This window comes from Sapajus apella, unplaced genomic scaffold, assembly GCF_009761245.1.
Source record: "Sapajus apella isolate SASKATOON/1434 unplaced genomic scaffold, GSC_monkey_1.0 scaffold101, whole genome shotgun sequence".
Taxonomy (NCBI): Eukaryota; Metazoa; Chordata; class Mammalia; order Primates; family Cebidae; genus Sapajus; species Sapajus apella.
The window spans coordinates 6,884,455-6,910,608 of record NW_022437041.1 but is presented as its reverse complement, the minus strand read 5'-3'; the positions used below and the strand labels follow the sequence as shown (position 1 = coordinate 6,910,608).

General features: G+C 39.7%; 1 protein-coding gene across 2 annotated transcripts in view; it reads right to left on the bottom strand.

Annotated features, from left to right (window-relative positions):
- Positions 1-3,191: 3,191 nt before the first annotated feature.
- The window catches only part of PLD1 (phospholipase D1), a 165,356-nt gene continuing 142,393 nt past the window's right edge, over positions 3,192-26,154 (bottom strand). For both annotated transcript variants that reach the window (XM_032258298.1, XM_032258299.1), the window contains 4 exons: positions 25,886-26,020; positions 16,635-16,788; positions 8,139-8,256; positions 3,192-6,139 (listed from right to left, as the gene is read on the bottom strand). In XM_032258298.1, coding sequence (XP_032114189.1) covers positions 5,915-6,139; positions 8,139-8,256; positions 16,635-16,788; positions 25,886-26,020 — 632 coding nt within the window. In that variant the 3' untranslated portion in view covers positions 3,192-5,914. The remainder of the gene's footprint in view (positions 6,140-8,138; positions 8,257-16,634; positions 16,789-25,885; positions 26,021-26,154) is intronic.

Genomic DNA, 26,154 nt, shown 5'->3' with positions numbered 1-26,154 from the left:
CAGGCATCACATATGGTGTGGGAATGCCATGAAAAGAACAGCATGCTGTGGAGGCACACAGGAGGCCACAGTACTAAGCCAGACATAGGGAGGTCAGAGAAGGCTACTTAGCAAACACAAAAATAGGCTTTAAGAAAGCCAGGAGAAAGGGATATACAGAAGCCAAATTGAGTATTGCTCAAAAGAAGCATGGCAGCTGGAGGTGATTCAGCTGGAGGGTTAAGAAAGGGGCAGTTGGCCAGGTGCAGTGGCTCACACCCGTAATCCCAGCACTTTGGGAGGCTGAGACGGATGGATCACGAGGTCAAGAGATGGAGACAATCCTGGCCAACATGGTGGAACGCCATCTCTGCTATGAATACAAAAAAAAAAAAAAAAAGAAAAAACTAGCTGGGCATGATGGTGCATGTCTGTAATCCCAGCTACTCAGGAGGCCGAGGCAGGAGAATCACTTGAACCTGGGAGGTGGAGGTTGCAGTGAGCCAAAATTGCACCACTGCACTCCAGCCTGGCAACAGATAGAGACTCCATCTCAAAAAAAAAAAAAAAAAAAGAGAGAGAGAGAAGAAAGGGGCAGTCTATAAAGAGACTTGCAGAATCTTTTTAGGACTTTACCCTAAAACAAAATCTCTTAAAGGAATTTAAGCTGGAAAAGACTCGACCAGATTTACAATTAAAAAAAATATCTCTGACTGCAAGGAACAGATCTGGGAGGGACCGAGTTTGACAGACTAGTTAATGCAGATGAGGTGATGGTGACCAAGGTGAAGTAGGAAGTGGCATTGGGAGGAAAAATAATTGAGAGCAACTGGGAGACACTGAGGTAGTAGAGTTGACAGACTTGGTGGCTAATGATACGGAGAAGGTAAGAGAAAGGGAGGAATTAAGAATGATAATTATTTTCCAGTTTGGCAGTTGGTGGCTGGTGGGACTGTTCCTTAACATGAGGAACAACAGAAGGAACCCTGTGGGCGCATTGGCTGGGGACTGGAAGAGAATATTGATGACGGTTGCCATTTTGGACAGGCTGTGTGGTTGAATTTGAGGAGCACGTGAAAAAAGCAAGTAGAAATACCTGATCTTCAGGTATGTTTGGAATTCAGGAGAGAGGTCTGGGCTCCAGGGGGGTGAGATAAGCATCTTCATGAGGGGTTATCTATGCAATAGACTTGCTTTAAGAACCTTGCTGCAGAACACCTTGCCAGCAGGAATCAAACGTCCATCATCATGGCAGTTTCACTTCAAGATGGCATTATTCTTACCATGCAACAGGCTGTTTTCCTGCACTTATAAATTACTGAAGAGTAGAAAAACAGGCCTGGTGTGGTGGCTCACTCCTGTAACCCCAGCACTTTGGGAGGCCGAGGCAGGCGGATCACAAGGTCAAGTGATCGAACCCATCCTGGTCAACATGGTGAAACCCCGTCTCTACTAAAATACAAAAATTAGCTGGGCATGGTGGCGTGCACCGGTAGTCCCAGCTACTCAGGAGGCTGAGGCGGAATTGCTTGAACCCGGGAGGCGGAGGTTGCAGTGAGCTGAGATCATGCCACTGCACTCCAGCCTGGAGCCTGGCAACAGAGCGAGATTCTGTCTGAAAAAAAAAAAAAAAAAAAAAAAAAGAACAATGACCTGGGTGAAAAAATTGTATTTTGTCAGTCACTTTAAAGTATGAGTTAAGATTTATTACAGACTGAAAGTTTGTGTCTTCCCTTCCCATTCATACGGAGCCCGTATCTCTGAGGTTGTGTTATTTGGAAATGAGGTCTCTGGGAAGTAGTTAGGGTTAGATGACATCATGAGATTAGGGTGCTCATTATGGGATTAGTGGCCTTGGAAGAAGAGACACCAGAGAGCTTGCCTCTGCCTCCTGTGCTCACACAAAGAAGAGGCCAGGTGAGCGCACAGTGAGAAGGTAGCCACCGACAAGCCAGGCAGAGTCCTCACCAGAAACCTACCGCACAGGCACCTCGATTTCAAACTTCCCGCCTCTGGAACTGTGAGAAAATACACTTCCGTTGTTTAAGCCACCCAGTCTAGGGCATCTTGTTTTGGCAGCCTGAGCAGAATAATACAAGGCTTAATTCTGATTTTTTTTTTTTCCTCAGGACATTCTTTCTTGTCTTTTGAAATAATTTTTACATAATAAGAAAGTGCTATGGTTGGGGACAGAGATTGCAGGAATAAGGAATGAGAAGGCTAGCATGGTGGCTCACGCCTGTAATCCCAGCACAGAGAAGGGAGCTCAAGCAATCTGCCTGCCTGGCACTGGGAGGCTGAGACAAGCAGATTGCTTGAGCTCAGGAGTTTGAGATCAGCTTGGGCAATGTGAAGGCAGTCTACAAAAAAAAAAAAAAAAAAAAGAAAAATTAGCTGGGTGTGGTGGCATGTGCTGGCAATCCCAGCTATTCACGAGGCTGAGGTGGGAGGACTGCTTCAGCCCAGGAGGCAGAGGTTGCAGTGAGCTGAGATCATGCCACTGCACTCCAGCCTGGGTCACAGAGCAAAATCCAGAAAGAAAAGAAAAAAAAGGGAAGAGAGGAGAGGAGGAGAAGGGAGGGGAGGGGAGGGAAGAGAGAAGGAAGGAAAGAAGGAAGGAAGGAAGGAAAAGAGAAAGGAGGGAGGGAGGAAGGAAGGAAAAGAGAAAGGAGAAAAGGAGGGAGGGAGGGAGGGAGGAAAGAAGGAAATAAAAAGATGCAGAAAAAGTACAGGCTCTCTCTCTATATATATAAAATCTATTTTTTCCTTGTCTTATATCTGCAAAATGACTTCTCAGCTTGTTGTTTTCATCTGGAAGAGTGTTAATTCATGACACTATAATTTCCCAAGTTCTTACATAAGAAATGAACTGTCCATATTTTGAGTACTTATTGGCAAAATTTCTTTACAAAGTTGCTTTGAAAATAAATGTTTTACAGTATGCCTCACAATTATCTAATGACCAGCTCTACACACCTTTCTGTGATGCATTACAGCTGAGAATTAAAAACATCTCACTGAAGGATGAGTCATGGGCTGGACACTAGATTCAGAACAAGCGCCTGCAGCAGACTTGCTATGTTAAGGCTACCTCCAATGACTAAGCGTGGCCAATCTGAACAGCTTTACTAGACCATGACCACTTTCCAGCATTCATTCATTGTAAGACTAGAATTTTTCCCTGTTGAAAACAAAAATATTACAGAAATCAGCAGGGTGTCAGGTATATAGCATTTATAGGCATTTCAAAAGATTACAGTCACTTTGAAATGTTGAGCAGATTCATGATAGATTTTCAAGGCTTTGAATTATTTACATTTTAAAAGGCTTATCAGATATTGCAATGTCAAAGATAAATTATTTGAACTTCTAGTAGGTAGTAATGGTGTCAGAGAAAGACAGGTAATTAGGTCATACAGCACATCTTGTATCCACATTTCATGCGACTTTTGCAGAATGCTGTACTATGTAAAATGCTACTGCAAAAAAAAAAAAAGCAATTATTGCACTAAATTTTCCATAAAATCCCTCCAAGTAAATCTTATCACCTCTTTGCAGATGAGCATCTTGCCTTTGAGAAGATGCAATGGAAAAGAAACTTGCCATAGAAAGCGGTAGTAAGATTTCCTATATGAGACTAAGATTTTCATTTTGTTAGCTCTCTCCTTCACTTTGTTTATTAATTCCACAAACATTTATTGGCATCTCCTATGTGCCAAGCACTGGTCCTAGCTCTGGGGAGAAACTAGAAACAAAAGACATTGAAGTCCCTGCCCCATGGAGTTTACATTCTAATAGGGGGAGACAGACAAACACATAAACGTAAAATACCAGAGGGTTCAAAACAGCTTAGAGATAACTTGCCTGGAATCTGTTTACTACATATCTTCATTCTTGGGCAATGATAAAGTGAAGAGCTAGGCCAACACCAGGTGCAGCAATGTTGCTAGTCCCAGCTCTACCATCTACATATTGAGTGGATTTAGGTGAGTCCTCATCTAATCTAAGCCTCGGTTTTCTCACCTATAAAATGGGGAGATATTGGAATAAATGACTTAAAAGTGAAAGGGTCCTTTTAGGCTTTTATTTTTTATGGTTTCAAGGGAATATCCTTGCATAAAATCAAGAGCCAGTTTGTTGACTGCTCTAAGGTCTAAAAATATTTTAAAATAAAATCTAAGAAATCCTTAGAGATCCCACATACATTCAGTACTTCAAATGCCAATCTAAACTTTCAATAGCAAATGTCTTACTTACAATTGATATAGAATGAAGTCACTTTACCCTCTTTAGCCACGTGAAAAGTAAGTTATTTACTTATAAAAATATTCATTTTTATTACTGGTTACAAAATCTCACCTCATTTGTGAAATGTTCCCTAGCTATGAAATCCTTTCCTTGATGTGACACTATTTCTCTCTCTGCTAACTAACCCCTATCCCTGACTTTCTGCTCCTAATTTTTCCACCTGAAGTATTAGCTTCATGAAAACAGGGATCAGGTGCTTGCTGCCTTGAAGAACAACCCAAATCAGAGTCTATCGAGGAAATCCATAGACATGTGTAACCATTACACCTGCACTGGTTTGACAGGTACGGGCCTTTTGGGAACCCACATTAGCTCTTAAGACTGTCAGAGTTGTTCTGCTTAGTAAAATTATCAAAGGGTACTCTAAGATCCGAAAAGGAAAAACACGTTTCCAGAATAATTTACAGACTAAAGCATTGTAACTTCTTTGGAAGCCCTGGTGGAATGTTAATACATATTTAACAATGCAAGCTACTATAAAGTAGCCCCTACTTTATAATCAATTAATTTTTCTCAAAGAAGATAAAAAGCAGTGGAGCTGAATGTCAAACAAGGTTAGACTCATACTTACTAACTTGGTAGGAGTTATGATGCCTCTGATTCTTTTGAAAGACAAACTGTATTCATGGGTTTGATTTTGAAATGCAGAGATCGAATTCCAATCAACCCAGCAGCTAAGGATGACAGAAAACTTACAGGACTAGAAGGAATCATCTTTTCTTATCTGGATCTGATTCCCCTTGACACCTTGGGGGTTTCTGAAGGCTGTGTGCTCTCAGTTTTATCTGGGTGCTATGTAATCAACTAGCACCCAGATCAGGTGGCCCTAATCACAAAGACTCATCTTGTCTGTGCCTTTGGGAGCAAAATGAAATAAATCTGTCTCAATATTGGAATATATTCCTTCCTGCTGCTTCATGGTATCAAGATACAGTGTCAATGTCATCAGAAGTGCCAAACACAGGCTACTGTGTAAGCTTAGGTCTGTCTTGTTCGTATAGTGACTGAAAAGGAATAATCACCTCATTATTCAAAGGAAAAGGGACCTTATCATGTCCTCATTTGGGTGAATCTTACTACTTCAGGACCAGATAAGCAGGGGAATTCCATGTAACCATGAAGAATCTTGAAGCAACATTACAACATCTAGTAATAAACAGTATCTTAAACAGTGTCTGTATCAACTGCAAGATGAGACCAGGTCCAGCCAGACACTGGCTGCATAAATGAAGATCAGAGAAGAAAGGAGGTTCAGACAACTTTTGGCAACCTAGATCACAGTTACAGGTAAATTCTTGTTACAGAGGAAATGGATTTTGGTATATGTTAAGGAATGTGAATATGTGTTTTGTTTAACACATACTAAAATGAGTCTATGTATGTACTCAACAGAATCCATGCTATCAAAAAGAATGCAGCCCCTGTTTTATCAGGTTAGGCAGAAGGAATCATAAAGCCTTGCTGATGTTCAGTGTCCTTACATCAGTATGACTGCAGCCCTCCCCAGCCATTCCAAAGGGTTCTTGGGCTGGCATCGGGCCTGGCTTTGGCTATGACATCTCCAGGAAGTCACTGTGTGCAGTGTGGTCTTCAGTGTGGAAGTCCTTGAGCTGCCGATGAAGATCTCTTACGTCCAAACTTCCATGGGCACTATGGCTTCTTTGGTTCCAACAGAAGGCAGTAGGCTTTCTTCAGACAAGAAATAAAAGGGGAATTGCACCAGAAACCCACGGATCTTCTTCAGTTCCTCCTCAGCTCGAATGGGATCTTCCTTGGCTAATATGGGCTTGTTTATAAAGTCTCTCAGCTGAATTAAATTGTGTACTTCATCATTGGGAAGGCACCGGAACACCTGATTAGGAAAAAAAATAGGAAAATGAGTGATAAGTTTAAAAGAAAGCACATGCCCTTTATGGAAAGTAATTATTCTAACAGACAAGACCTCTGTTTTATGAAACGTATTATTAGTCTTATGTTACAGCACAGATCAGATTTAAGAGTTGGTTATCTTATGTGCTACAAATAGATCTGCTTCCATTTAAAAGAGTCATGGCTAGATTCTTACATCTGATCCACAAAAGTCTAATGACCTCAGCATAATGTCAAGTTAGCAAGTGGTAAGAAATTACACTAATGCTACCCCACATTAAGGTTAATTTTTTTGGATAATAATCATCCCTGAATTTCGTTGGAGCTTCTGGTCTAAGGGGAATAGTTCATATTATATTTTCCCTAACTTTCCTTGAAAGAGGTTTATATCTGCACCTTTACATAGCATTATCAATTGTTGATATGTAATACTTACTTTGCTGGTTGAAAATGAGTTTTGGATATCATAACACTTCACCCCTGAATACTTCTGTGTGTATTTCTTAAGAATAAGGACATGTGCCTATATAATCACAACACTTTTCTCACACCTAAAGAAATTAATTATATAATGGCATTTAAGTTGTGCTCCATATTCAAATTTATCTGATCCCCAAAATGTCTTTTATAGATGTTTTTCCCCAAATCCAGGACCCAGATAAGGCTGTGCTCTGCATTTGTACAATTACATTTTAAAGACTCTATGCACATGATCTATTTGATCATGGCCTTCAGTCCTCAGGATGAAATAAGGCTATACAGGGACCGGGCACATTGGCTCATGCCTGTAATCCCAGCAATTTGAGAGGCTGGTCGGGGCAGATTACTTGAGGTCAGGAGTTCTAGACCAGCCTGTAAAATAATACGAAAATTAGCCAGGTGTGGTGGTGGGCACCTGTAGTCCTAGCTACTAGGGAGGCTGAGGCAGGAGAACCACCTGAACCCAGAAGGTAGAGATTGCAGTGAGCTGAGATCATGCCACTGCACTCCAGCCTCGGTGACAGAGTGAGACTCCATGCCAATTAAAAGAAAAAGAAAGAAAAGAAAAGAAGGTTTACAGATAGTAGTCATGTTTCATTAAGAATAATAAGTCTCCCTTCTGGAAGGGGCTCTAAGAGAATATTTGTATATTTTCCCTAAATTTTTTAAAAAGAGGTTCATGTCTATATCTGGAAGTCATGAAGAAGAACACAGGCTTACCCAGTTTCTCACAGATGGTCAATGAGTCTCAGCTAGAATACAGCTTCAATACTTTTCCCTGATGGGCACCTAGCTACTTTTTGAAGTAACCTGTTCCACTGTTACACAACTCTTAACTCTTTACATTTTTTATTACAACCAAAAGATAAACTTCACAGGCGATGCATTTGATATGCATCAAAGGGAGCTGGTTTTAAAACACCTTTCTAAAACTAGAGCTGTCCAACAAATGGCATGTCTTGTTATTAATATTAATAAGCTTCATCCTAAGGATGAAAACTGTTTACTATACACCATGTGCTAAAATCACTAAACTGTTCTTTGTCCTCATAACTACCCTTGTAAATATTCCTCCCAATATATAGGAGAGGGAAAAAAGCCTCCGAAAGTGACCTCACTATATACAAGGTTATAATGCCATCAGCTGGGTGAGCTAGGCTGGACTCAGCTGTGGCTTATTTTAGGATGCCATCTGCCGCTCTGCTCTTTGTCACTAGACATGTACAAAGGCTGGGTAACCAGGTGCTAAGGATGCTCCTGACGGGATTCCTCCATCACAGGAGAGATCAGAATGCTGCTAAAGCCTCTTCTAAACCAAAATCCATGATGCTTTTTGGCTTTGCTTTTCAGAGTCCACAAAGAGGTATTTTATTACAACTTGGAAATGTAGTAGGTTTTTACATTTATTAAGAATACCCTGTACCAATAATAGGCAGCAATAACGATGTGCTTTTTGGGATGAGATTCAGTGAAATAAAAGGGGGGAAATATGTGAACCTCACCTTATCATAAATAGTAGCATTTCGAGCTGCCGTTGAAACCCAGACCTCCTTGAAGAATTTGTCACTCACCGGATCCTGAATGTCCTCACTTGGGTCATCAAGATAGCCAAGGACAACCCTGAAATACAAGTGACCTCCACATTGAGTAACTGAGATAAAGCAGTTTGTTTCAGGATATATGTCTATTATATCTATCCCTATGAATACAAATATATAGACCATGACCTGGCTACTCTCATGTATTATATCCCTACATATGCAAATATATATTGTGTCAGGCATTCTGAGAATATATATATGTGCAAATTCTTTGAGAGACCATGACCTGGCTACTCTCACGTATTGTATCTATCCCTATGTATGCAAATATATATATATATCGATATATATATTATATAAATATATGATATATATCTATATATATTGATATATATGTGATTATATTGATATATATCATATATCAATATATATCATATATTGATATATATTGATATCATATATATGCTATATAGTATGCAAACATATTTATTATCTATATTATATGATATATATGATATATATTTACATACATAGGGATAGATATATATTTATATTAAATATAAATATATATTTATATATATTATATATTAATAATATGTATTATATAATATATATTTCTATTAAATATAAATATATATTATATAATACATATTATTAATATATATTATCCCTATGTATGCAAATGTATATTATATAATTATATATATACTATATTGCACACATAGGGATAGATATACTACATATATATATACATATTTGCATACATAGGGATAGATATAATACATGGTCTCTCAAAGAATTTGCACATATATGTATTCTCAGAATGCCTGACATAAAAGAAACCACATACTGTCTGAACTGGCCATACATAAACAGGGGACTAGACATAACAAAAAACTCTCAAGCAAACAAGACAAGTTTTAGAAGTGATATTTGAAAATCACAGTAGCCCTCGTACTTAGAGAAGGCTTTAGGATTGAAAAGCACTTCCAGCTGAATCTGTGCGGTAGATGGGACAGATGAGTCTCATTCTGTAGATGGGAAACTAAAGTCTGGAGGCACACCAGTAATTGAGCTGGAGCTCAAACTGAGGGCAAAGCCCTTTTCCCACGTGCTTGATAGGTTGGAATAATACCAAGAAGACCTGTGCTATCTGGAAAGAGCAATAGGAAAATTGGCCTTGTAAGGGCTTTGGCTTTTATATTAAGTGACATGGAGACTGCAGACATCAGTGCAGAGGAGTGACAGGATCTGACTGCATATTAAAATACAGCTGCTGTATTGAGAACAGACTCTGGGGGGCAAGGGTTGAAACAGGGAGCCCATTTAGGAGCTACTTCCATAATCCAGGTGAGATGTGATGGCGCCTTGGGCCTGGGGGCAGTGGGGATGAAGAGAGAGCCAACAGGTTTTACTGATAGAGTGAATGTGGGGTGTGTCAAAAAGTGAGGCATCAAAGGTGGCTGAAAGTTTTTGTCTTGAGCAATAACGTGCAGCTGTAGTCGCCTTCACCTGAGAGAGGTAATTCCGTGGGTAGAGTTGGTTTGTGAGAGGTCAGGAATTCCATTTTGAGTCTGCTGAGACATCTATTAAAGATGCACGTGGCAGTGCTAAGTAGGCAGATAAATGGAACTGGGGCTTGGAGAGGAGGCTTGGTTGGAGATCTAAATCTGAGAATTGTCCTCATGCGCATGCTTATAGGCTGTATGTCTTTTTCCAAGTTCAGCAAATAAGTGAGTATAGACAGAGAAGAGGACCAGGTGTACAGCAACAGGAGGGGGACGAGGAGGAGGATCAGCGAGGCTGCAGTAAAGCCAGAGAATGGGGGATCCTGAAACCACACAAAGTAGTATGTCAAGGAGAACTGTCCAATTCAGATAAGAATTGGCCACCAGATTTAACAACTGGACGTCATTATATTGTTACCCTCTTTATATTTAAATAAACGTAAATTTACATAATCATTTTAATAGCTGCAGAGTTTCATCATGTAAAATTTATCAAACCAATTATTTTATTATGGACTTTTGGGTAATTTCCAATTTTTCATTATTATAAACAGTGTTACAATGAACATAGTTTATTCATCATATATTATTTTGTGAATTTCCATGATTATTTCATTAGAAGAAATTCTAGAATTAAAATTCTTGGGTCAGGGAATATGCAAATTACTTCCAAGAAAGGCTATGCCAAAACATACACTGTTAAGCATGCATATTCTCCCAGTTTTCTCCAACATTATCAACTCCTGAAAAAGTTTAAGTCTGTAGATATTAAAGGACACTCATTTTAGTTTTAGTCTGCACTTCTTCACGATATAAAAAAAAATTTTTAATGGATCTGACACCATAGGCTTTCTAGGATTCTTGACTTTTATAACCTCAAAGTTCTGTTTCCACTTCAAATAATGCCTCCTTCAGACTACATGAGAATAGCTTTTTTTAAAAAAAGATTTAAGAGATGTTTGCACATAGACATTGGCTGCTAATTGAGACCCAAAGCAAAATTGTACTTCATCAAATATGAATGACAGTACAAATGATGACAGTAAGTCAATTATTATAATACCTTTGATTTGGGCCAGATTTAAGGAGCTGAAAATTGAGCAGAGAGTTTTTCTGTGACTTTGCTTTTAAATTAGAGCAAGAGATAAGCCAATGTGTCCGCCAAACTATCAGGTAAGGTCTTGTTTGTAGAAAAAGTATTTTAAGGTCAGGCACGGTGACTTACGCCTGTAATCCCAGCACTTCGGGAGGCTGAGGCAGGTGAATCACCTGAGGTCAGGAGTTTGAGACCAGCCTGCCCAACATGGCAAAACCCCGTCTCTATTAAAAAATACAAAAATTAGCTGGGTGTGGTGGCAGATGCCTGTAATCCCAGCTACTCAGGAGGCTGAGGCCAGAGAATGACACTTGAATCTGGGAGGTGGGAGTTGCAGTGAGCTGAAATCATGCCACTGCACTCCAGCCTGGGCGACAGAGCAAGACTCCATCTCAAAAAAAAAAAAAAAAAAAAAAAAATATTTAAATAAGTCTAAAATAGGCAATACATTATTTTCCCTGTCAGTATTTTAATTATAAGAAATTTATATTAAATGCAGAGTAAAAATAAAGTACTCAGGGTATTCTTTTGAGGATTAAAGTTTGAGAAAAAAAACTAGTTTGCTTTTATGTTGATGTATTTAATGAAAATTATTTAATATTTGCTTATTCATCACAAAAAGTAGAACAGAGGGAAAACCACAAAAAAACTCTTTCTGTTCTTTCCATTCCTCATATCTACCACTTTAAATGATTCTGAGCCCTGTGTGGACAGTGGTTTCTGTTGAGTGATGTTTACATCTGCAAAGTTTGGATAATTTTCTAGGACTCGAACTGTTCAGCTCATAGCTGTGAAATTTAGTGCATGCTTGATTCTGTCTCTATTTAGAATTGATTTCACATTGAAATGTGTCTCTCTATTTCTATTTTAAAATAGCCCAGATGGAAAATGGAGTGAAGCTATATTTTTTTAAGTGAAAAAAAAAAATGGTTGTAGTCTAGGCCACAATATTTATCTTTGGGAATGTTTCCTAATAAAAACAGGCCAATATTGACACAAGGTTTTGTGCTGCTTTTTAATATATTATCTGTGCTTGCCACTGGGCCTAGTGAAAATAATTGTTTAAGAACAACTGCCTCTTTAACACACTTTGAAAAATGCAAAGTAAAAGCAAGCACCTAGAAATAAAGTTAGCATAAGATCAGCATAAAAGAAAAAATAATGAATTATTTACCATAGAATAATCTTCCTCCCCCCAATAATGAAAACTCAAAGCTTTATCAAAGAATATTCAAATAAATTGAAGCCCATACCTTGTTCTTCAACAAGATGACTCAATATTATAAAGGTGCCAATTCTTTTTATTAATCTACAAATCTGCTATAATTCCAATTTTAAAAAACTAGTAAGAATTTGAAAGAACTTGAGTAAACAATTTTTTTTTTGAGATGGAGTCTCGCTCTGTTGTCCAGGCTGGAGTGCAGTGGCGCAATCTCAGCTCACTACAACCTCAGTTCAAGCAATTCTCCTGCCTCAGCCTCCTGAGTAGCTGGGACTACAGGCACGTGCCACCACATCTGGCTATTTTTTTGTATTTTTAGTAGAGATGGGATTTCACCATGTTAGCCAGGATGGTCTCGATCTCCTGCCCTCGTGATCTGCCCACCTTGGCCCCCCAAAGTGCTGGAATATAGGCATGAGCCACCACACCCTACCTTGAGTAAACAATTCTAAAGTCCATGTAGAAAAACTAATGTTTATGAATAGCCAAGATTATTTTGAAAAAGAATTCTAATCTGAAGAAGTCATATGACAAAAAGCAGTATTAAAATGTGCAACCATAATAATTAACATGGTATCACACTGGCGGGCAAGTAAACAGACTTTCGATATGATATAACAGAGAGACTAGCGAGAAGTCAGAACAGATAGCTTCAGTGTATCTTAAAGGGGGACTGTGGATTAGAGAGGCAAAGAGTCCTACTGCATATCAGATGGTTCCAGATCAGCTGGTTAGCTGAGAAAAAATGTCAGGACCCCGACCTCACTTCTTACATTCAAATACACTGCAGACGTTCATTGTTAAAAGTAAAGTCAAACAAGCACCATGAGAAAATGTAAGTAATTGTTTATCTTACGCTGGGGAAGCTATTCTAAGCATATAGGAAAAGGCCGGGGGGGGGGAGAAAAAACAGATTGATTTGATTAATAAGAATTGAAGCCGGGCGCGGTGGCTCACGCCTGTAATCCCAGCACAGGGATTTTTGGGAGGCTGAGGCGGGTGGATCATGAGGTCAAGAGATCGAGGCCATCCTGGTCAACATGGTGAAACCCCGTCTCTACTAAAAATACAAAAAGTTAGCTGGGCAGGGTGGTGCGTGCCTGTAATCCCAGCTACTTAGGAGGCTGAGGCAGGAGAATTGCCTGAACCCAGGAGGCGGAGGTTGCGGTGAGCTGAGATCGCGCCATTGCACTCCAGCCTGGGTAACAAGATTGAAACTCCATCTCAAAAAAAAAAAAAGAATTGAAATATTACCCCCAAATACTCTAAAGATGCTCTATAGGCAATGGGCAAACCAAATTTGTAACACATATGACAAAGCAATTAGTATCCTACACATATTTAAAATACTTATAAATCATTAAAAGAAAATTAAACAAAAAATAACCCCATTAAAAAGCAGGCAAAAGAAAATGAATGGAGATTCTTCAAGCAGCCAAAAAACTTAAAAAAAAAAAAGCTGAACATCATTAATTATCAGATAAACGCAAATTAAAACCACAGTAAGATACCATCTCACACCAATCAGATGACTATTATTAAAAAAGTCAAAAGCAACAGATGTTAGTGAGGATGTGGAGAAAAGGGAACACATATGCACTGTTGGTGGTAATATAAATTAGTATAACCTCTATGGAAGACAGTATGGAGATTTCTCAAAGAGCTAAATATAGAACTATCATTCAATACAGCAATCCCACAACTGGGTATCTACCCAAGGTGTCATGAAAATGACACCTGCGCTTGTACATTTATCACGCACTGTTCACAATAGCAAAGTGCTGGAATCAACCTAAGTGTCCTCCAGCAGACAATCAGATAAAACACACACACACGCACACACACACAACCATAGAACACCACTCAGCCATAAAGAAGAATGAAATCATATATTTTGCAGCATCATGCATGGAGTTGGAGGCTATTCTCCTAAATGAAGTACAGAATGTCAAATACTGAGTGTTCTCACTTATAAGTGGGAGCTAAACAATACATACACGTGGATGTACAGAGTGGAATAACTGACACTGGGGACTCTAAAGCATGGGAGGGTAGGAGGTGGAGTGAAGGATGAGAAATTACCTAATGGGTACAAGGTACACTATTTGGGTGATAGTTACACTAAAAGCCCAGACTCCACCCCTACACAATATATCCACATAACAAAACTGCACCTGTACTCCTTAATTATATAAAAATAATTTGAAAAGAAAGTTAAACCTCCAATGTAATGGGCAAAGGACACAAATAAGCTAGGTGATTTATAAAAAGCAATTATACCTGGCTAATAAACACATTTTTTAACTCTAAGAAATGTGAATTAAAATGATGAAATTCCATGTGAAATCTAACAAATTGGTGAAGATTAAATAAACTCAGTCAAGATAGAATAAGCCCTCTAAAACATTGTTAGTGATATAAGAAGAAGAGCCCAAAGGAGATAATTAAGAAGGTAAACAAGAAGGTATCTACAAATGAACCCATTTTTTTAAATCACCAAAAAAAAATCTGTTAAACGATGAGGAATTAAAGGAATTGTGGCGTACACACACAATAAAATATAATGTAGCTGTTAACATATTACAGAAGAATACTCAATGACATGGAAAATGTGTGTAACATTATTTAAATAGTAAAAAACATTGTAGACCTGCAAAATCCTAATTGTTTTTCAAAAAGAAATACAGTATATTAATATCTACATATAGAAAAAAGTGGTATGACATATATCAAATGTTAAAATCATCATAATACGATGATGATATTACAGATGAATTTAATTTTCTTACTGGTTTTCTCTATTTGCCAAATTTGTACAATAAAAATGTGCTGTAATGAAAAACTTCTACCTGCTTTAATTAGTATATATTTAAAAAGTTATAAAGAAACTCATGACTTTAAAGAGAATTCTTAAGTTCTCATGGAACTGAAAAGATGTAACATACATTCCAGCTTACAAAAGGAAGTATTTGTCTGTTACATATGCCACGGTAGGCAATCAATGGGTTAATTAGCAGGGTGCCAATTTTTAAATTCTCCTCTGCTAAGCAAAACAAATCCACATTAGAAGCTAACTGAATCATCAATGGTTTGAAATATTCTTACCAGCAAAACAAGTGGTAACAAAGACAATAAATACACCAATCAAAGTTGTTAGAAGGTGTTGACAGATTTTGAGGCATGGATTTTTCGAGGTACTTGGACAGAGTGAGCAGAACGAATGTCTCTAAAACTGAAGCTAATGTTGGTCTTGGAAGCCAAAGCCTGGACTGGTAGGAATGAGGAAAGTGGCCTCTGCCTTTGCAGGGAGTTCAGTGCTCACTAAGTGCTCATCTGCAAGCGAGCCAATGTCCAAAAGGGACCACGAACACATAAAGAAAACAACAGTGCTATGGTACAGTGCCCTTCCTGAAATAACACAAAGCCCCGCTTCACTACATCGGGGCCACCTGTTGCATCCCACTATAAAGGCCACGCCGAAATTGCATCATGGCAAATACAGTTCTAGAATCATAAAATTGTGGACTTCCTGCAAAGCCCTAGAGTTCGGAGAGTCATCAGCGTGTTCCACAGACAGTAGGGAAACGAGTGTCTGCAGGGAGCAAGGGAAAGAGCGAAAGGAGATGAGGTTATATTACTTGTTCCTTGCGAGATAAGCCATCGGACAGTAGCGAGCAGAAAAGCAACATGATCTAGAAGGTTCTAGAAGGACCACTCTGTCGAGGAGAATAGACAACAGGGGATGCAGACAGTCAGAGCCCAGCCCTACAAAGCTCTAAATAACACTTGACTGAAGGGACTCATTTGGGATCACACAGCCTGAACAACTCCAGCTTTCTAGCCCAGTATTCTCTCTGCTTTACCATAGATTTGTTTAAAACTTGCATCGTCTTGCCAAAGATCAGGTATCTTCGACATCTGGAGTCATTTTAGGCCTGAGAACAGAAGTTCCCACATCTAAATGTGACACCAACATACCCTTCAATAATTTTTATATCTTTCAATAATTGTTATACCCTTAATAATTTTTATTCATACCTTCAAAAATTTTTTATTATATCCTTGTATTACTGGAATTAACTTGATTTTAAAAACTTAAATGGAAGCTGGAGAGATTGACCTAGTCTAGTCCTAAATCAGTTAAGGACTAGTATTTAATTGGCTCACATCTATAATCCCAGTGCTTTGAGAGGCCAAGGCAGGAGGATCGCTTTTAAAGCCAGGAGTTTGAGACCAGCCTGGGCAACACAGTGAGACCTGGTCTCTACAGAAAATGTTTAGAAATTAAATGGGTGTGCTGATGCGTGCCCATAGTCCTAGCTACTCGCATGCAGAGGCAGGAGGACTGCTTAGGTCTAGGAATTCGAGGCTGCCGTGAGCTGTAACTACACCACTGCAGTTTTTTTTACTGCACATGAAAGTAACAAAAAGCTATTAAGATTAAAAATATTCATGTTCCACCTAAAGCCATTTCACATACGACGGGTGGTATATAGCCTATATTCTGGGATCCACTGTTTTAGACAAAGAAGAAACTAGGATGACCTGCGTGCTCAGGGTGAGTTCAGGGCTAGGTCCCGGTGACGGCTGCAGTGGAAATGCATCAGAGAGACACACTTGGGCAAACTGACCTAAAGCACTGTAGCCGAAGTCCTTGGGCAAACCGGCCAGCTTGGTACTCTTCTCCATCCATCACTGAAGGAACCGTCTCTGTATCTTGCACAATGACAGCCATTTCACTGTCACGCTTTCCCAGCATGCTTCGGTCATTTATGTTGGCAGAGCCTGTAAGGAGAAACAGTGAAGCTGAACAACCTCACTGGCATGGCAGGATGTGGGGGCGCTGCTGGTGGCCCTCCTCACTCAATTCGTCCTTGCTAACAAAACCGGAGTTGTGTGCAGGTTATCAAGGGAAGATGTACTTTTGTGGGGGTAGGGCCCTCGGGTGGGGCCCTCCCTAACCCACGGGTGAATCTTAATCAGCCTAAGCCAGCCATGGTAATTTCATTATTTTTATGAGTGACTGGCTTAGAAATGGGCTCTGGACATGGTCCTAGCCAACGTGACACGAAGGAAACCTTCTGAGAAACAGTTTCCCCCTTATATAAACATGCAAATAATGTATTCTGTCGCATTCATCCTTTGGATATTTTGGCTTGAAGGGCTGGATGGAGACATGATTCCAGGAGCTGCTGCAGCCATTTTACAGCCATTAGAGAACAAACAGAAAATCCCAAAAAACTTGCCAAGCAGAAAAAAGAGCCAGGCATGGCAGTTGAGGTCTGTAATCCCGGCACTTTGAGAGGCCGAGGCAGGAGGATCGCTTAAAGCCAGGAGTTTGAGAGCAGCCTGGACAACACAGAGAGACCCAGTCTCCACAAATGGTTTTTTAAAATTAGCTGGGTGTGGTGACATGTCTCTGTAGTCCCAGCTACTCAGAAGGCTGCAGCAGGAGAACTGCTTGAGCCTAGGAACTCAAGGCTGCAGTGAGCTCTATCGGCACCACTGCACTTCAGCCTGGGCAAAAGAGCAAGGCCTCATCTCTGAACAAAACATAACAATTAAAATTTAAAAAAGAAGGAAGATTCTGGGTCTTTAAGTCATTGAACTAGCCAACCTTTGGATATTCCTACCTTCCATTATGTGAAATAATATATTGTATTCTCTACATTGTTCCTTACTGTTTCTCACACTTTTAGTTGAGTTTTCCACCTTGTGGCACAAAAGATTCTGATACGATCATCAAGCCCTTGAAAAAACACATGCCTACCCAGTGCAGTAGGAAAGATGGCTTTGCTTTTGGAGTTAAGAGTCAGGCTCAGACACAGGGAGGGGAGCACTACACACTGGGGTCAGTTGGGGGGAAATAGGGGAGGGACGGTGGGGGGTGGGGAGTTGGGGAGAGATAGCATGGGGAGAAATGCCAGATGTAGGTGATGGGGAGGAAGGCAGCAAATCACACTGCCGCGTGTGTACCTATGCAACAATGTTGCATGTTCTTCACATGTACCCCAAAACCTAAAATGCAATAAAATAAATGGGAAAAAAAAAAAAGAATCAGGCTCCCTGTAGGCTTTAACTCATAGTCACATAACTATGAATGTCAAAACTCAAGAGTGCCTTCATAATCAATAGTGTAATCTCAAGTACACATTACCATTTGTGGCTTCAGGCTTTCTGCTCTTTCCTCCGTAGCATGCCAATAGCTTTTGTATCAACTTCCCTCCATTCTATTTTTTTTTTTTTTTTTTTTGAGACAGAGTTTTACTCTGTCACGAGGTGCCAGGCTGGAGTGCAGTGGCGCGATCCTGGCTCATGCAACCTCCGCCTCCCGGGTTCAAGCAATTCTCCTGCCTCAGCCTCCCACATAGCTGGGACTACACGTGTGCACCACCACGCCCAGCTAATTTTTGTATTTTTTAGTAGAGACGGGGTTTCACCATGTTGGCCAGTATGGTCTTGATCTCTTGACCTCGTGATCCACCCGCCTCGGCCTCCCAAAGTGCTGGGATTACAGGCGTGAGCCACCACGCCCAGCCCCTCCATTCCATTTTTTTAAATTATTATTTCTCTTTATTAGCTCAATACGTTGTTCATTCAAAGAATCCACTTTATTTTTAAATCCACATGAGCTGAGAATGTTGACTTTCACACGTGAAGGGCAAATATTTTGATATTCAACTTGTGCTTTCTGCAGTCCTCTGCGGTGTATTCAGAAACCTCATCACGTGTTTGGCATTAATCTCTGCAGATTCACGCATTTGAATCCTTGAGTGTCCTATGAGCTACAGAGAGGGCCCGACTGACTCTTTTCTTGTTCTTCTTGCTCTACCTGCTACACTTCACTGCTTCTACAGACATGGAGCAGGTTGAGCAGGCATCCTGGTGGCCCTCTGACTGGAGCGGCTGGAGCTGTAAGATGACAGCAGCCCCGGCAGGAGCTCAAATGACAAGAAGAATGAGAAAAGCTGCCCTTCCCTGAAGAGACTTGACTGCCTTTTGCCAGAATACTGTCATGTAGTTAATATATAAATCTGTGATGGCTATGGATGTGAATGGTGCCCCGTCGTGGCCCTGGGGAACAGAGAAACATCAAGCACCCTACAGAAATGTGAGAATGCTGCTGAGGGCTGAACGTGGGAACCTTTGAAACACTTTGTTTTGTTAGCAACAAGTCATCCTTTATACATATACTTACATTGTGGTTATGCTATAACATCTGCAGCTGTATCTTTGAGCTTGACAGTTGGCCCAGCATTAATTTGGGCAATTCACTTAATCTTTCTCAGCTTTAATATAATCTTTCATAAACTGAGATAATACTGTAGACCTTGTGGGGTTGTTGTGGGAATTAAGTCAGACCATGTGAAAGCACTTAATGATTTATAAACTGCTCTACAAATGTTAATTATTTCTGGCATTATTTGACTCCATAATCTCTGCACCAGAGAACAGTGCCACAAGAACCGACCATTTAATGGAATGTAGCATTTGTTCAAAGACACCTCCTCTCTGGCTTAATCTCCCAATGTGTGAACTGCAGAACTCAAAGACTGACATTCCCATAGTGCTACTTTAGGACTTTTACTGTGCCCCTGGAGCCAGGAGAGGCCGCCGTCAGGCGGGGACTGATGGATTGAACATCATTGCTTTGTTCAGGGTCAGGAGAACCTGGGATGTGAGCCAGCCTGGAAAGCCCCCTCCACACACACACTCTCCCACGCATCCCCAGTCCCCTCCACCATAGTGGGCCCCCACAATCCAGAGGGGAGGAATACATTCCCAGCATTCTCAGCTGGAATTATTAGACAGAGGGTGTGTTTCTTGTATTTTAAGGGCCAAAATGGAGTTACTCAGAGCACTGACTCTCCACCACATTAAATATGTGTGTTGGCTACTACTTAATAGGCATGTGAAGAAAGAAATGAGAAAATTTTAGATGAATGAATCAATCAGATACAATAAGATATGATGGAGGTAAATCTCCCTCCATTCATTCCTGTATTCTGAAAATCAAATTCAGAACAACAGACAGAGTCTTATCCTATTTTTATATAACATATGGAGAAGAAGACAGAACAAGAGATCTAGAAAGACACACACTGAACGGTTAACAATAGTAAGTGCTTTCTATTGAACAGAGGGAAGAAAATAAGGATAAATTTGATCTTTTACTCTATATACATCCTTCTTGTTTATATGACCTATTCTGAGTCAGCTATTAGAAAACATTCTAAAAATTGTAAAATATGGCAGGATACAAAAGGCTATATGAAAACATGTAAGTAAAACTTAAGCAACAATAAAATAGACATCACCAAATTTATTACCCAGGCCAAAAACAATATTACCACATCCCAGAAGGCCTTGCACACCTTCCCATGCACACCCTTCCCTCCCCAAGAGGAAGACTTGATGTTTAATTCTGTGTTCATCATACTCTGAATGTTTTCCTAAACAACAAAAAAATAGCTTATTTCTGACTTGTTTTTAATTTATGTAAGTGGAATCATATAGCAGATAGTCCTTTGAGACTTGCTTCTTTCATTACTATGTCTTTGAGATTTATCTGTACATAATTGTAATGCATTTCTTTTCCTTGAATGAACACACTAGGGATTTCTTTATTTATTCTGCTATTGATGGATGTTTGGGTTGCTTCCAGAGTTTTGCTGTGATGCACAATTCTGTTCTACATAGTTGCGTATTTGTTTCTTGGTATAGACATGTGTGAGTTTCCTAGGATCTGTATGTAGGCGTGGATTGCTAAGCTGCAGGGTGTATGACTTCATTAGGTAACGCCGAAATGTTTTCCAAATTGTTTTCCAACGTATACTCCCAAGTGTAGTTGGAGGGGAGTCTATATTGCTCTACAGACGTGCCAATACTTAGATTGCCCAACTTTTAAATGTTTGCCAGTCTGGTATTTTTAAAAACTCTTATATTAATGAAAATAACATTTTTCATATGCTTATGGGCCTTGGGTATGTTCTTTTTGATGAAGTTCCTATACAATTGCTTTGCCCATTTTTCTTTGGACATTTGTCTTTTCTTATTGATTTATAGGAATTCTTTATATGTTCTGTACATTAAATGGGTTGCAAATATCTTATTTCAGTTTGTGGTTTGTCAAGTCTCTTTACAGTACCTTTTAATGAAGAAATTTCTGAATTTTAATGTAGTTGGATTTATCATTCCTTTCCTTTGTGGTTTGTACTTATTTTGTGTGTCTCGCTTAGAAATTGTGAATCCTTGTGTGGTATGCAGAATAACAGCTCTCCAAAATGTCCATGTTCAAATCTCCAAAAACTGTGAATATATTTTCCATGGCAAAGGGGAACTAAGGTCGCATATGGAATTAAAGTTGCGAATCCGCTAACCTTAAAAATAGGGTGAGTATCCTGGATTATGCAGGTGGACCCAATATAATCATAAGGTTTTTAAAAGTGAAAGCGAGTCAGGCTGATTACAGAAGAATGGGTTGAGACTTTTAGAGATTTTCAAATCTAATGTCACTGACTTTAAAGATGGAAGAGGGGGCCAAGAGCCAAGGAATGCAGGTAGCCTCTAGAAGCAAAAAAAAAACGGACTCTTGCCGGGCGCGGTGGCTCACGCCTGTAATCCTAGCACTTTGGGAGGCCGAGGTGGGTGGATCACCTAAGGTCAGGAGTTCAAGACCAGCCTGGCCATCATGGTGAAACTCCATCTTTAAAAAAAATAATAATAATTTTAAAAATGAAAAAAAAAAATGGACTCTTCCTGACGGCCTCTAAAAGAATGCAACAGCTCTGCTCACACTCTGATTTTAGTCCTGTGAGACCCAAGCTGAATTTCTAACCTACAGAAGTGTCAGATAATAAATTTGTGTTGCTTTAAGCTACCAAGTTTGTGGTCATTTGTTACAGCAGTAATGGAAAAGAAATGTACCAACTCTACCCTGTTTTAGTTTGTTTTAAAGAAAAACTGGTTCTTCTATTGAGCACACTGGGCTACTCTGTCTTTTCTGCCTACTTGTATTTCCTCTGACTCCAGGTCAGAAGTTCTCAACTCTGACCACACATGAGCATTACCTAGGAAGGCTAACAAGGAAGCTTTTTAAAAAATACTGATGCCAAAAACAAAACAAAACAAAAAAACCCACATGCCTGGCCCAAAACCAGACCAACTAGATCATCATTTCTAAAACTAGGAACTAGGCATTGGTATACCGCTTCATCCCTGTATCCGTCGTTGATTCATATTTTTGTTTTGATCCGTTTAAAAGTAAACTGCAGACATGAGGAAATATCCCCCTCTTTTCTGGGGCAGCCCTTCATCTCCAGACTCTCATCTTCCACAATGAAACCTGCCCTTTAAATACCGAGACTCATGACCTCGACTTCCTTTCTCCTCCGGCCCACACTTGTTGATTGCCCCTGAGCCTTCCTATTCCAGTTCGGCAGCATCCATCTAGGGTTTCTGCTCTCTTGTGGAAGGAACAGCTGCCTCTCCTCCAGCCCGTGGTCTCTGGGAGGGCAGTGGCGCTGTTTTATTAATGTTTTGCATCTCTCTCTTGTGCTTTGCAGTGGCTCAGTGAACATCAAAAACAACTATTTGACGTAGTCATCAGGATAGGTTTCAAATCTACTTGAAGGGTAGCTTTGCTTTGTTTTGGAAAGCAAATAACTGTTAGTCCGGTTAAATGCTAACATTAAGATGGGTTAGAAAACTGGATTTGGTCACCGATTTCATGACCAGCAGTGTTAGCCAGGGCCGCAGGTAATTAAAGCTCTACACAAAAGAGAGCTTCAATGTGAGAAAACAAATATTTCCTCATGAGGAGAAAAATGAGGATAAACGGCCATTTTTCTTATGTCAGCTGTTCATTCTGGCATAAGTTTGCCGTGGAGGAAAAATTAATCACAAGTTACTTAAACCTTTTAAATGTTTAAATACTTGTTTAACACCTGTAAAATATTCTCAACCTAACTTCTCATACTCCTCTCTGAGGATTTTAAACATTGTTTTCTGTGTTAGGAACTTAAATAGGGTGAATGTGGCAGGAACAATAAACCTGCTTATTCTTGAGTTTCCACTGAGATAAAAAGAACAAAGGAAAGCTTGGATTTTTTCCTCGGGAGAAATCGATTCTCTAAGGCGCTTGGGGAAGGAAAGAAGGAATCCAGCCTCCAAGGACTAGCAAGTAAGACCTCTTCAGACTGCCAGGCCACATCCTCAGTTTCAGGAGAATGAGTAAGAACTGTGTGCAAAATTGATCACATATTGCTGACCGAAATAAACTGGAGTCTTTGAGGGTTCAGAGACCTTTCCAGAAAACAGGTCAATTAACAACCTCAACAAATTTATTTGACTGTTAGCTCTGTTATCGGAAACTAATTTGCATTTATACCTCATGTAAAGTAAATGAGGCTGAAAGTCAAAATGACCTTTCAAAGGAAAATATTTACATCTGTCTGTCAGTTATTACTTCAAGACTTCGGAAATCTTGGTGAAGAAATATGTGGCTTTGTTTATTTTTCCATGTCAGCAAACATCAATATTTTTCATTTCTTACTGTCACTGTCAGATTTAATACGAAAGTATTCTGAGGTTGGCTTTTGAAGAGCAAGTCAGAGTAGCTCAGGAGAAATAAATGAAATCTTGCATATTAGAGGAAGTGTGGGAGTAAATAAACTCCTAAAGAGCTTTGACCCCTATACACCGCGAGATAAAAGAGGAATATTATTTTTTATTTAATTTTTTTAATTGTACTTTAGGTTCTGGAGTACATGTGCAGATCATGCAGCATTATTGCATAGGTACACACATGGCAATTTGGTTTGCTGCTTCCATCCCCCCGTCACCTACGTCTGGCATTTCTCCCCTTGTTATCCCTCCGTGACCTCCCCACCCCCGCTCTGTCCCTCCCTTGGCCCCCCCACAACAGACCCCAGTGTGTAGTGCTCCCCTCCCTGTGTCCAAGTGTTCTCACTGTTCAACACCTGCCTATGAGTGAGAACATGTGGTGTTTGATTTTCAAGAATAATATTTTTTAATGTGCTATACAAATATTAAAAGTGTGTGTGTGTGTGTGATATGTGTGTGAGTATCTCGTGATTTACTCAGTTTCTGGCTTCAGAACTATGTTTCTTTTCTCTTTAAATCATGTTTCAGATAAGACAGTCTTACTACTCTCAGATATGAGATTTTTTTTTTCTCAGTGGAGAATAGAAAGCATATTTATTGCCTAAAATTTTCAAAATACTCCATGACATTTAGCTTCTTGAATAATCGAATAATAGGAAAGTATCTCATTATGGCTGATAAACTACATTTTATTTAAAACAGATGAGCAGAATTCCCAGTAGTGCGACATATCATATCTCTAAATAACATGCCCCACACTGGTCACCTCTTTTATCTCGTTGGTCATTAGTACTCTGTCATCCTGGCCTTTCAATGTTCATTTTATATAATATTAATATTAGAAGTCAAAGTAATTCAATGATGGAAAAATGAAGCTTACTGTGTGTATAAAAGAATGAAGCTGAACATCTACCTCTCTGGTCAAGTTAATCTGAGTAGAAGGTATAAGTTACTTGGGAGAGTAACTCTCTCCTGAATCTGTCAGTGGGAAGATGCCTTTGGAAAAATCTCCTGTGTATCCTCGAAAAGAAAAGACTACAGATGGCCGGGCGCGGTGGCTCAAGCCTGTAATCCCAGCACTTTGGGAGGCCGAGGCGGGTGGATCACGAGGTCAAGAGATCGAGACCATCCTGGTCAACATGGTGAAACCCCGTCTCTACTAAAAATACAAAAAATCAGCTGGGCATGGTGGCGTGTGCCTGTAATCCCAGCTACTCAGGAGGCTGAGGCAGGAGAATTGCCTGAACCCAGGAGGCGGAGGTTGCGGTGAGCCGAGATCGCGCCATTGCACTCCAGCCTGGGTAACAAGAGCGAAACTCCGTCTCAAAAAAAAAAAAAAAAAAAGAAAAGACTACAGATCTTAGCGTAGGGCTACATCCTACCGTTAGTACACAATTCCCACTTCACCCACACACATCAACAAAGTTGGACTGCTCTACATCCTAGTTAATGACATGCAAAACATGCATGTTGGGAAAAGTGACGGTATGCATAGAGGCAGCAATATTTTACCATTCTTCCGATTTCGACTTTTGCATAACTTCAGATCTGTGGATGTGGTGCAGACACATATGAATTACCCCACGGTACTCACTTACAATACATGTTCCCTCCCGATTTATCCCCACAAATCCCTGAAATCTGGGCACTTGGACTCTAAATAAAAATAAGGGGATAGCTGGGTGTGGTGGCTCAGGCCTGTAATCCCAGCACTTGGGAGGCTGAGGTAGAAGAAACATTTGAGACCAGCCTGGGAAACATAGTGACCCCCATCTCAAAAATATTTTTTAAAATTTAAAAAAATAAGGCAATAATAGAGAATTAGTGAAATTTGGCAGATTATTTGACTGCTGGGTTAAATAGCTGCCTCTGGATGCTGCAGTTTTTATAATGTCCATTTAATTGCTCTGTATCTCTGATTCTTCATAGATAAAATAGTTTAGTCCACAAAGAGATGATAAATTCTTGAGGTTATGGATACTGCAATTACCCTCATGTGATTGTTATACATTGTATGGTTGTACCATAATATCGTATGTACCCCATGAATATATACACCTATTCTGTACCTATAACCATTTCAACAAATGGATCAGAAAGGACATAAGAGAAAAGGATGCCTTCAGAAATGTTTCAGATACCTTGTTACTGTCTCTTTCAAATGCAAAGGAAACTTAGGAGGAATAGCCACAAATATTTTTGCATGGAGCATGTCAACTGGCAAGGAACACAAATATAGACCATATACTGTACTTACCAATAATAACAGTGTTATCATCAGCAATTAACAACTTGCTGTGGACATAGATGAGCTCAGTAACTAGGTTTCCTTCAAGCTCGGCATGTGTTCTAAGACCACAGAATGATATGTAGTTTATCCACTGATTACCAACTGCAAATTTAAAAAGAAATCATTAAAATTAATATGACCTAGCTCAATAAATAGACTTTAAATCTTATTGTTTCTCAAAACATACTACTTAGGCTGTTCAGAATACATTTTATGTATATTTTTTTCTATTTCAG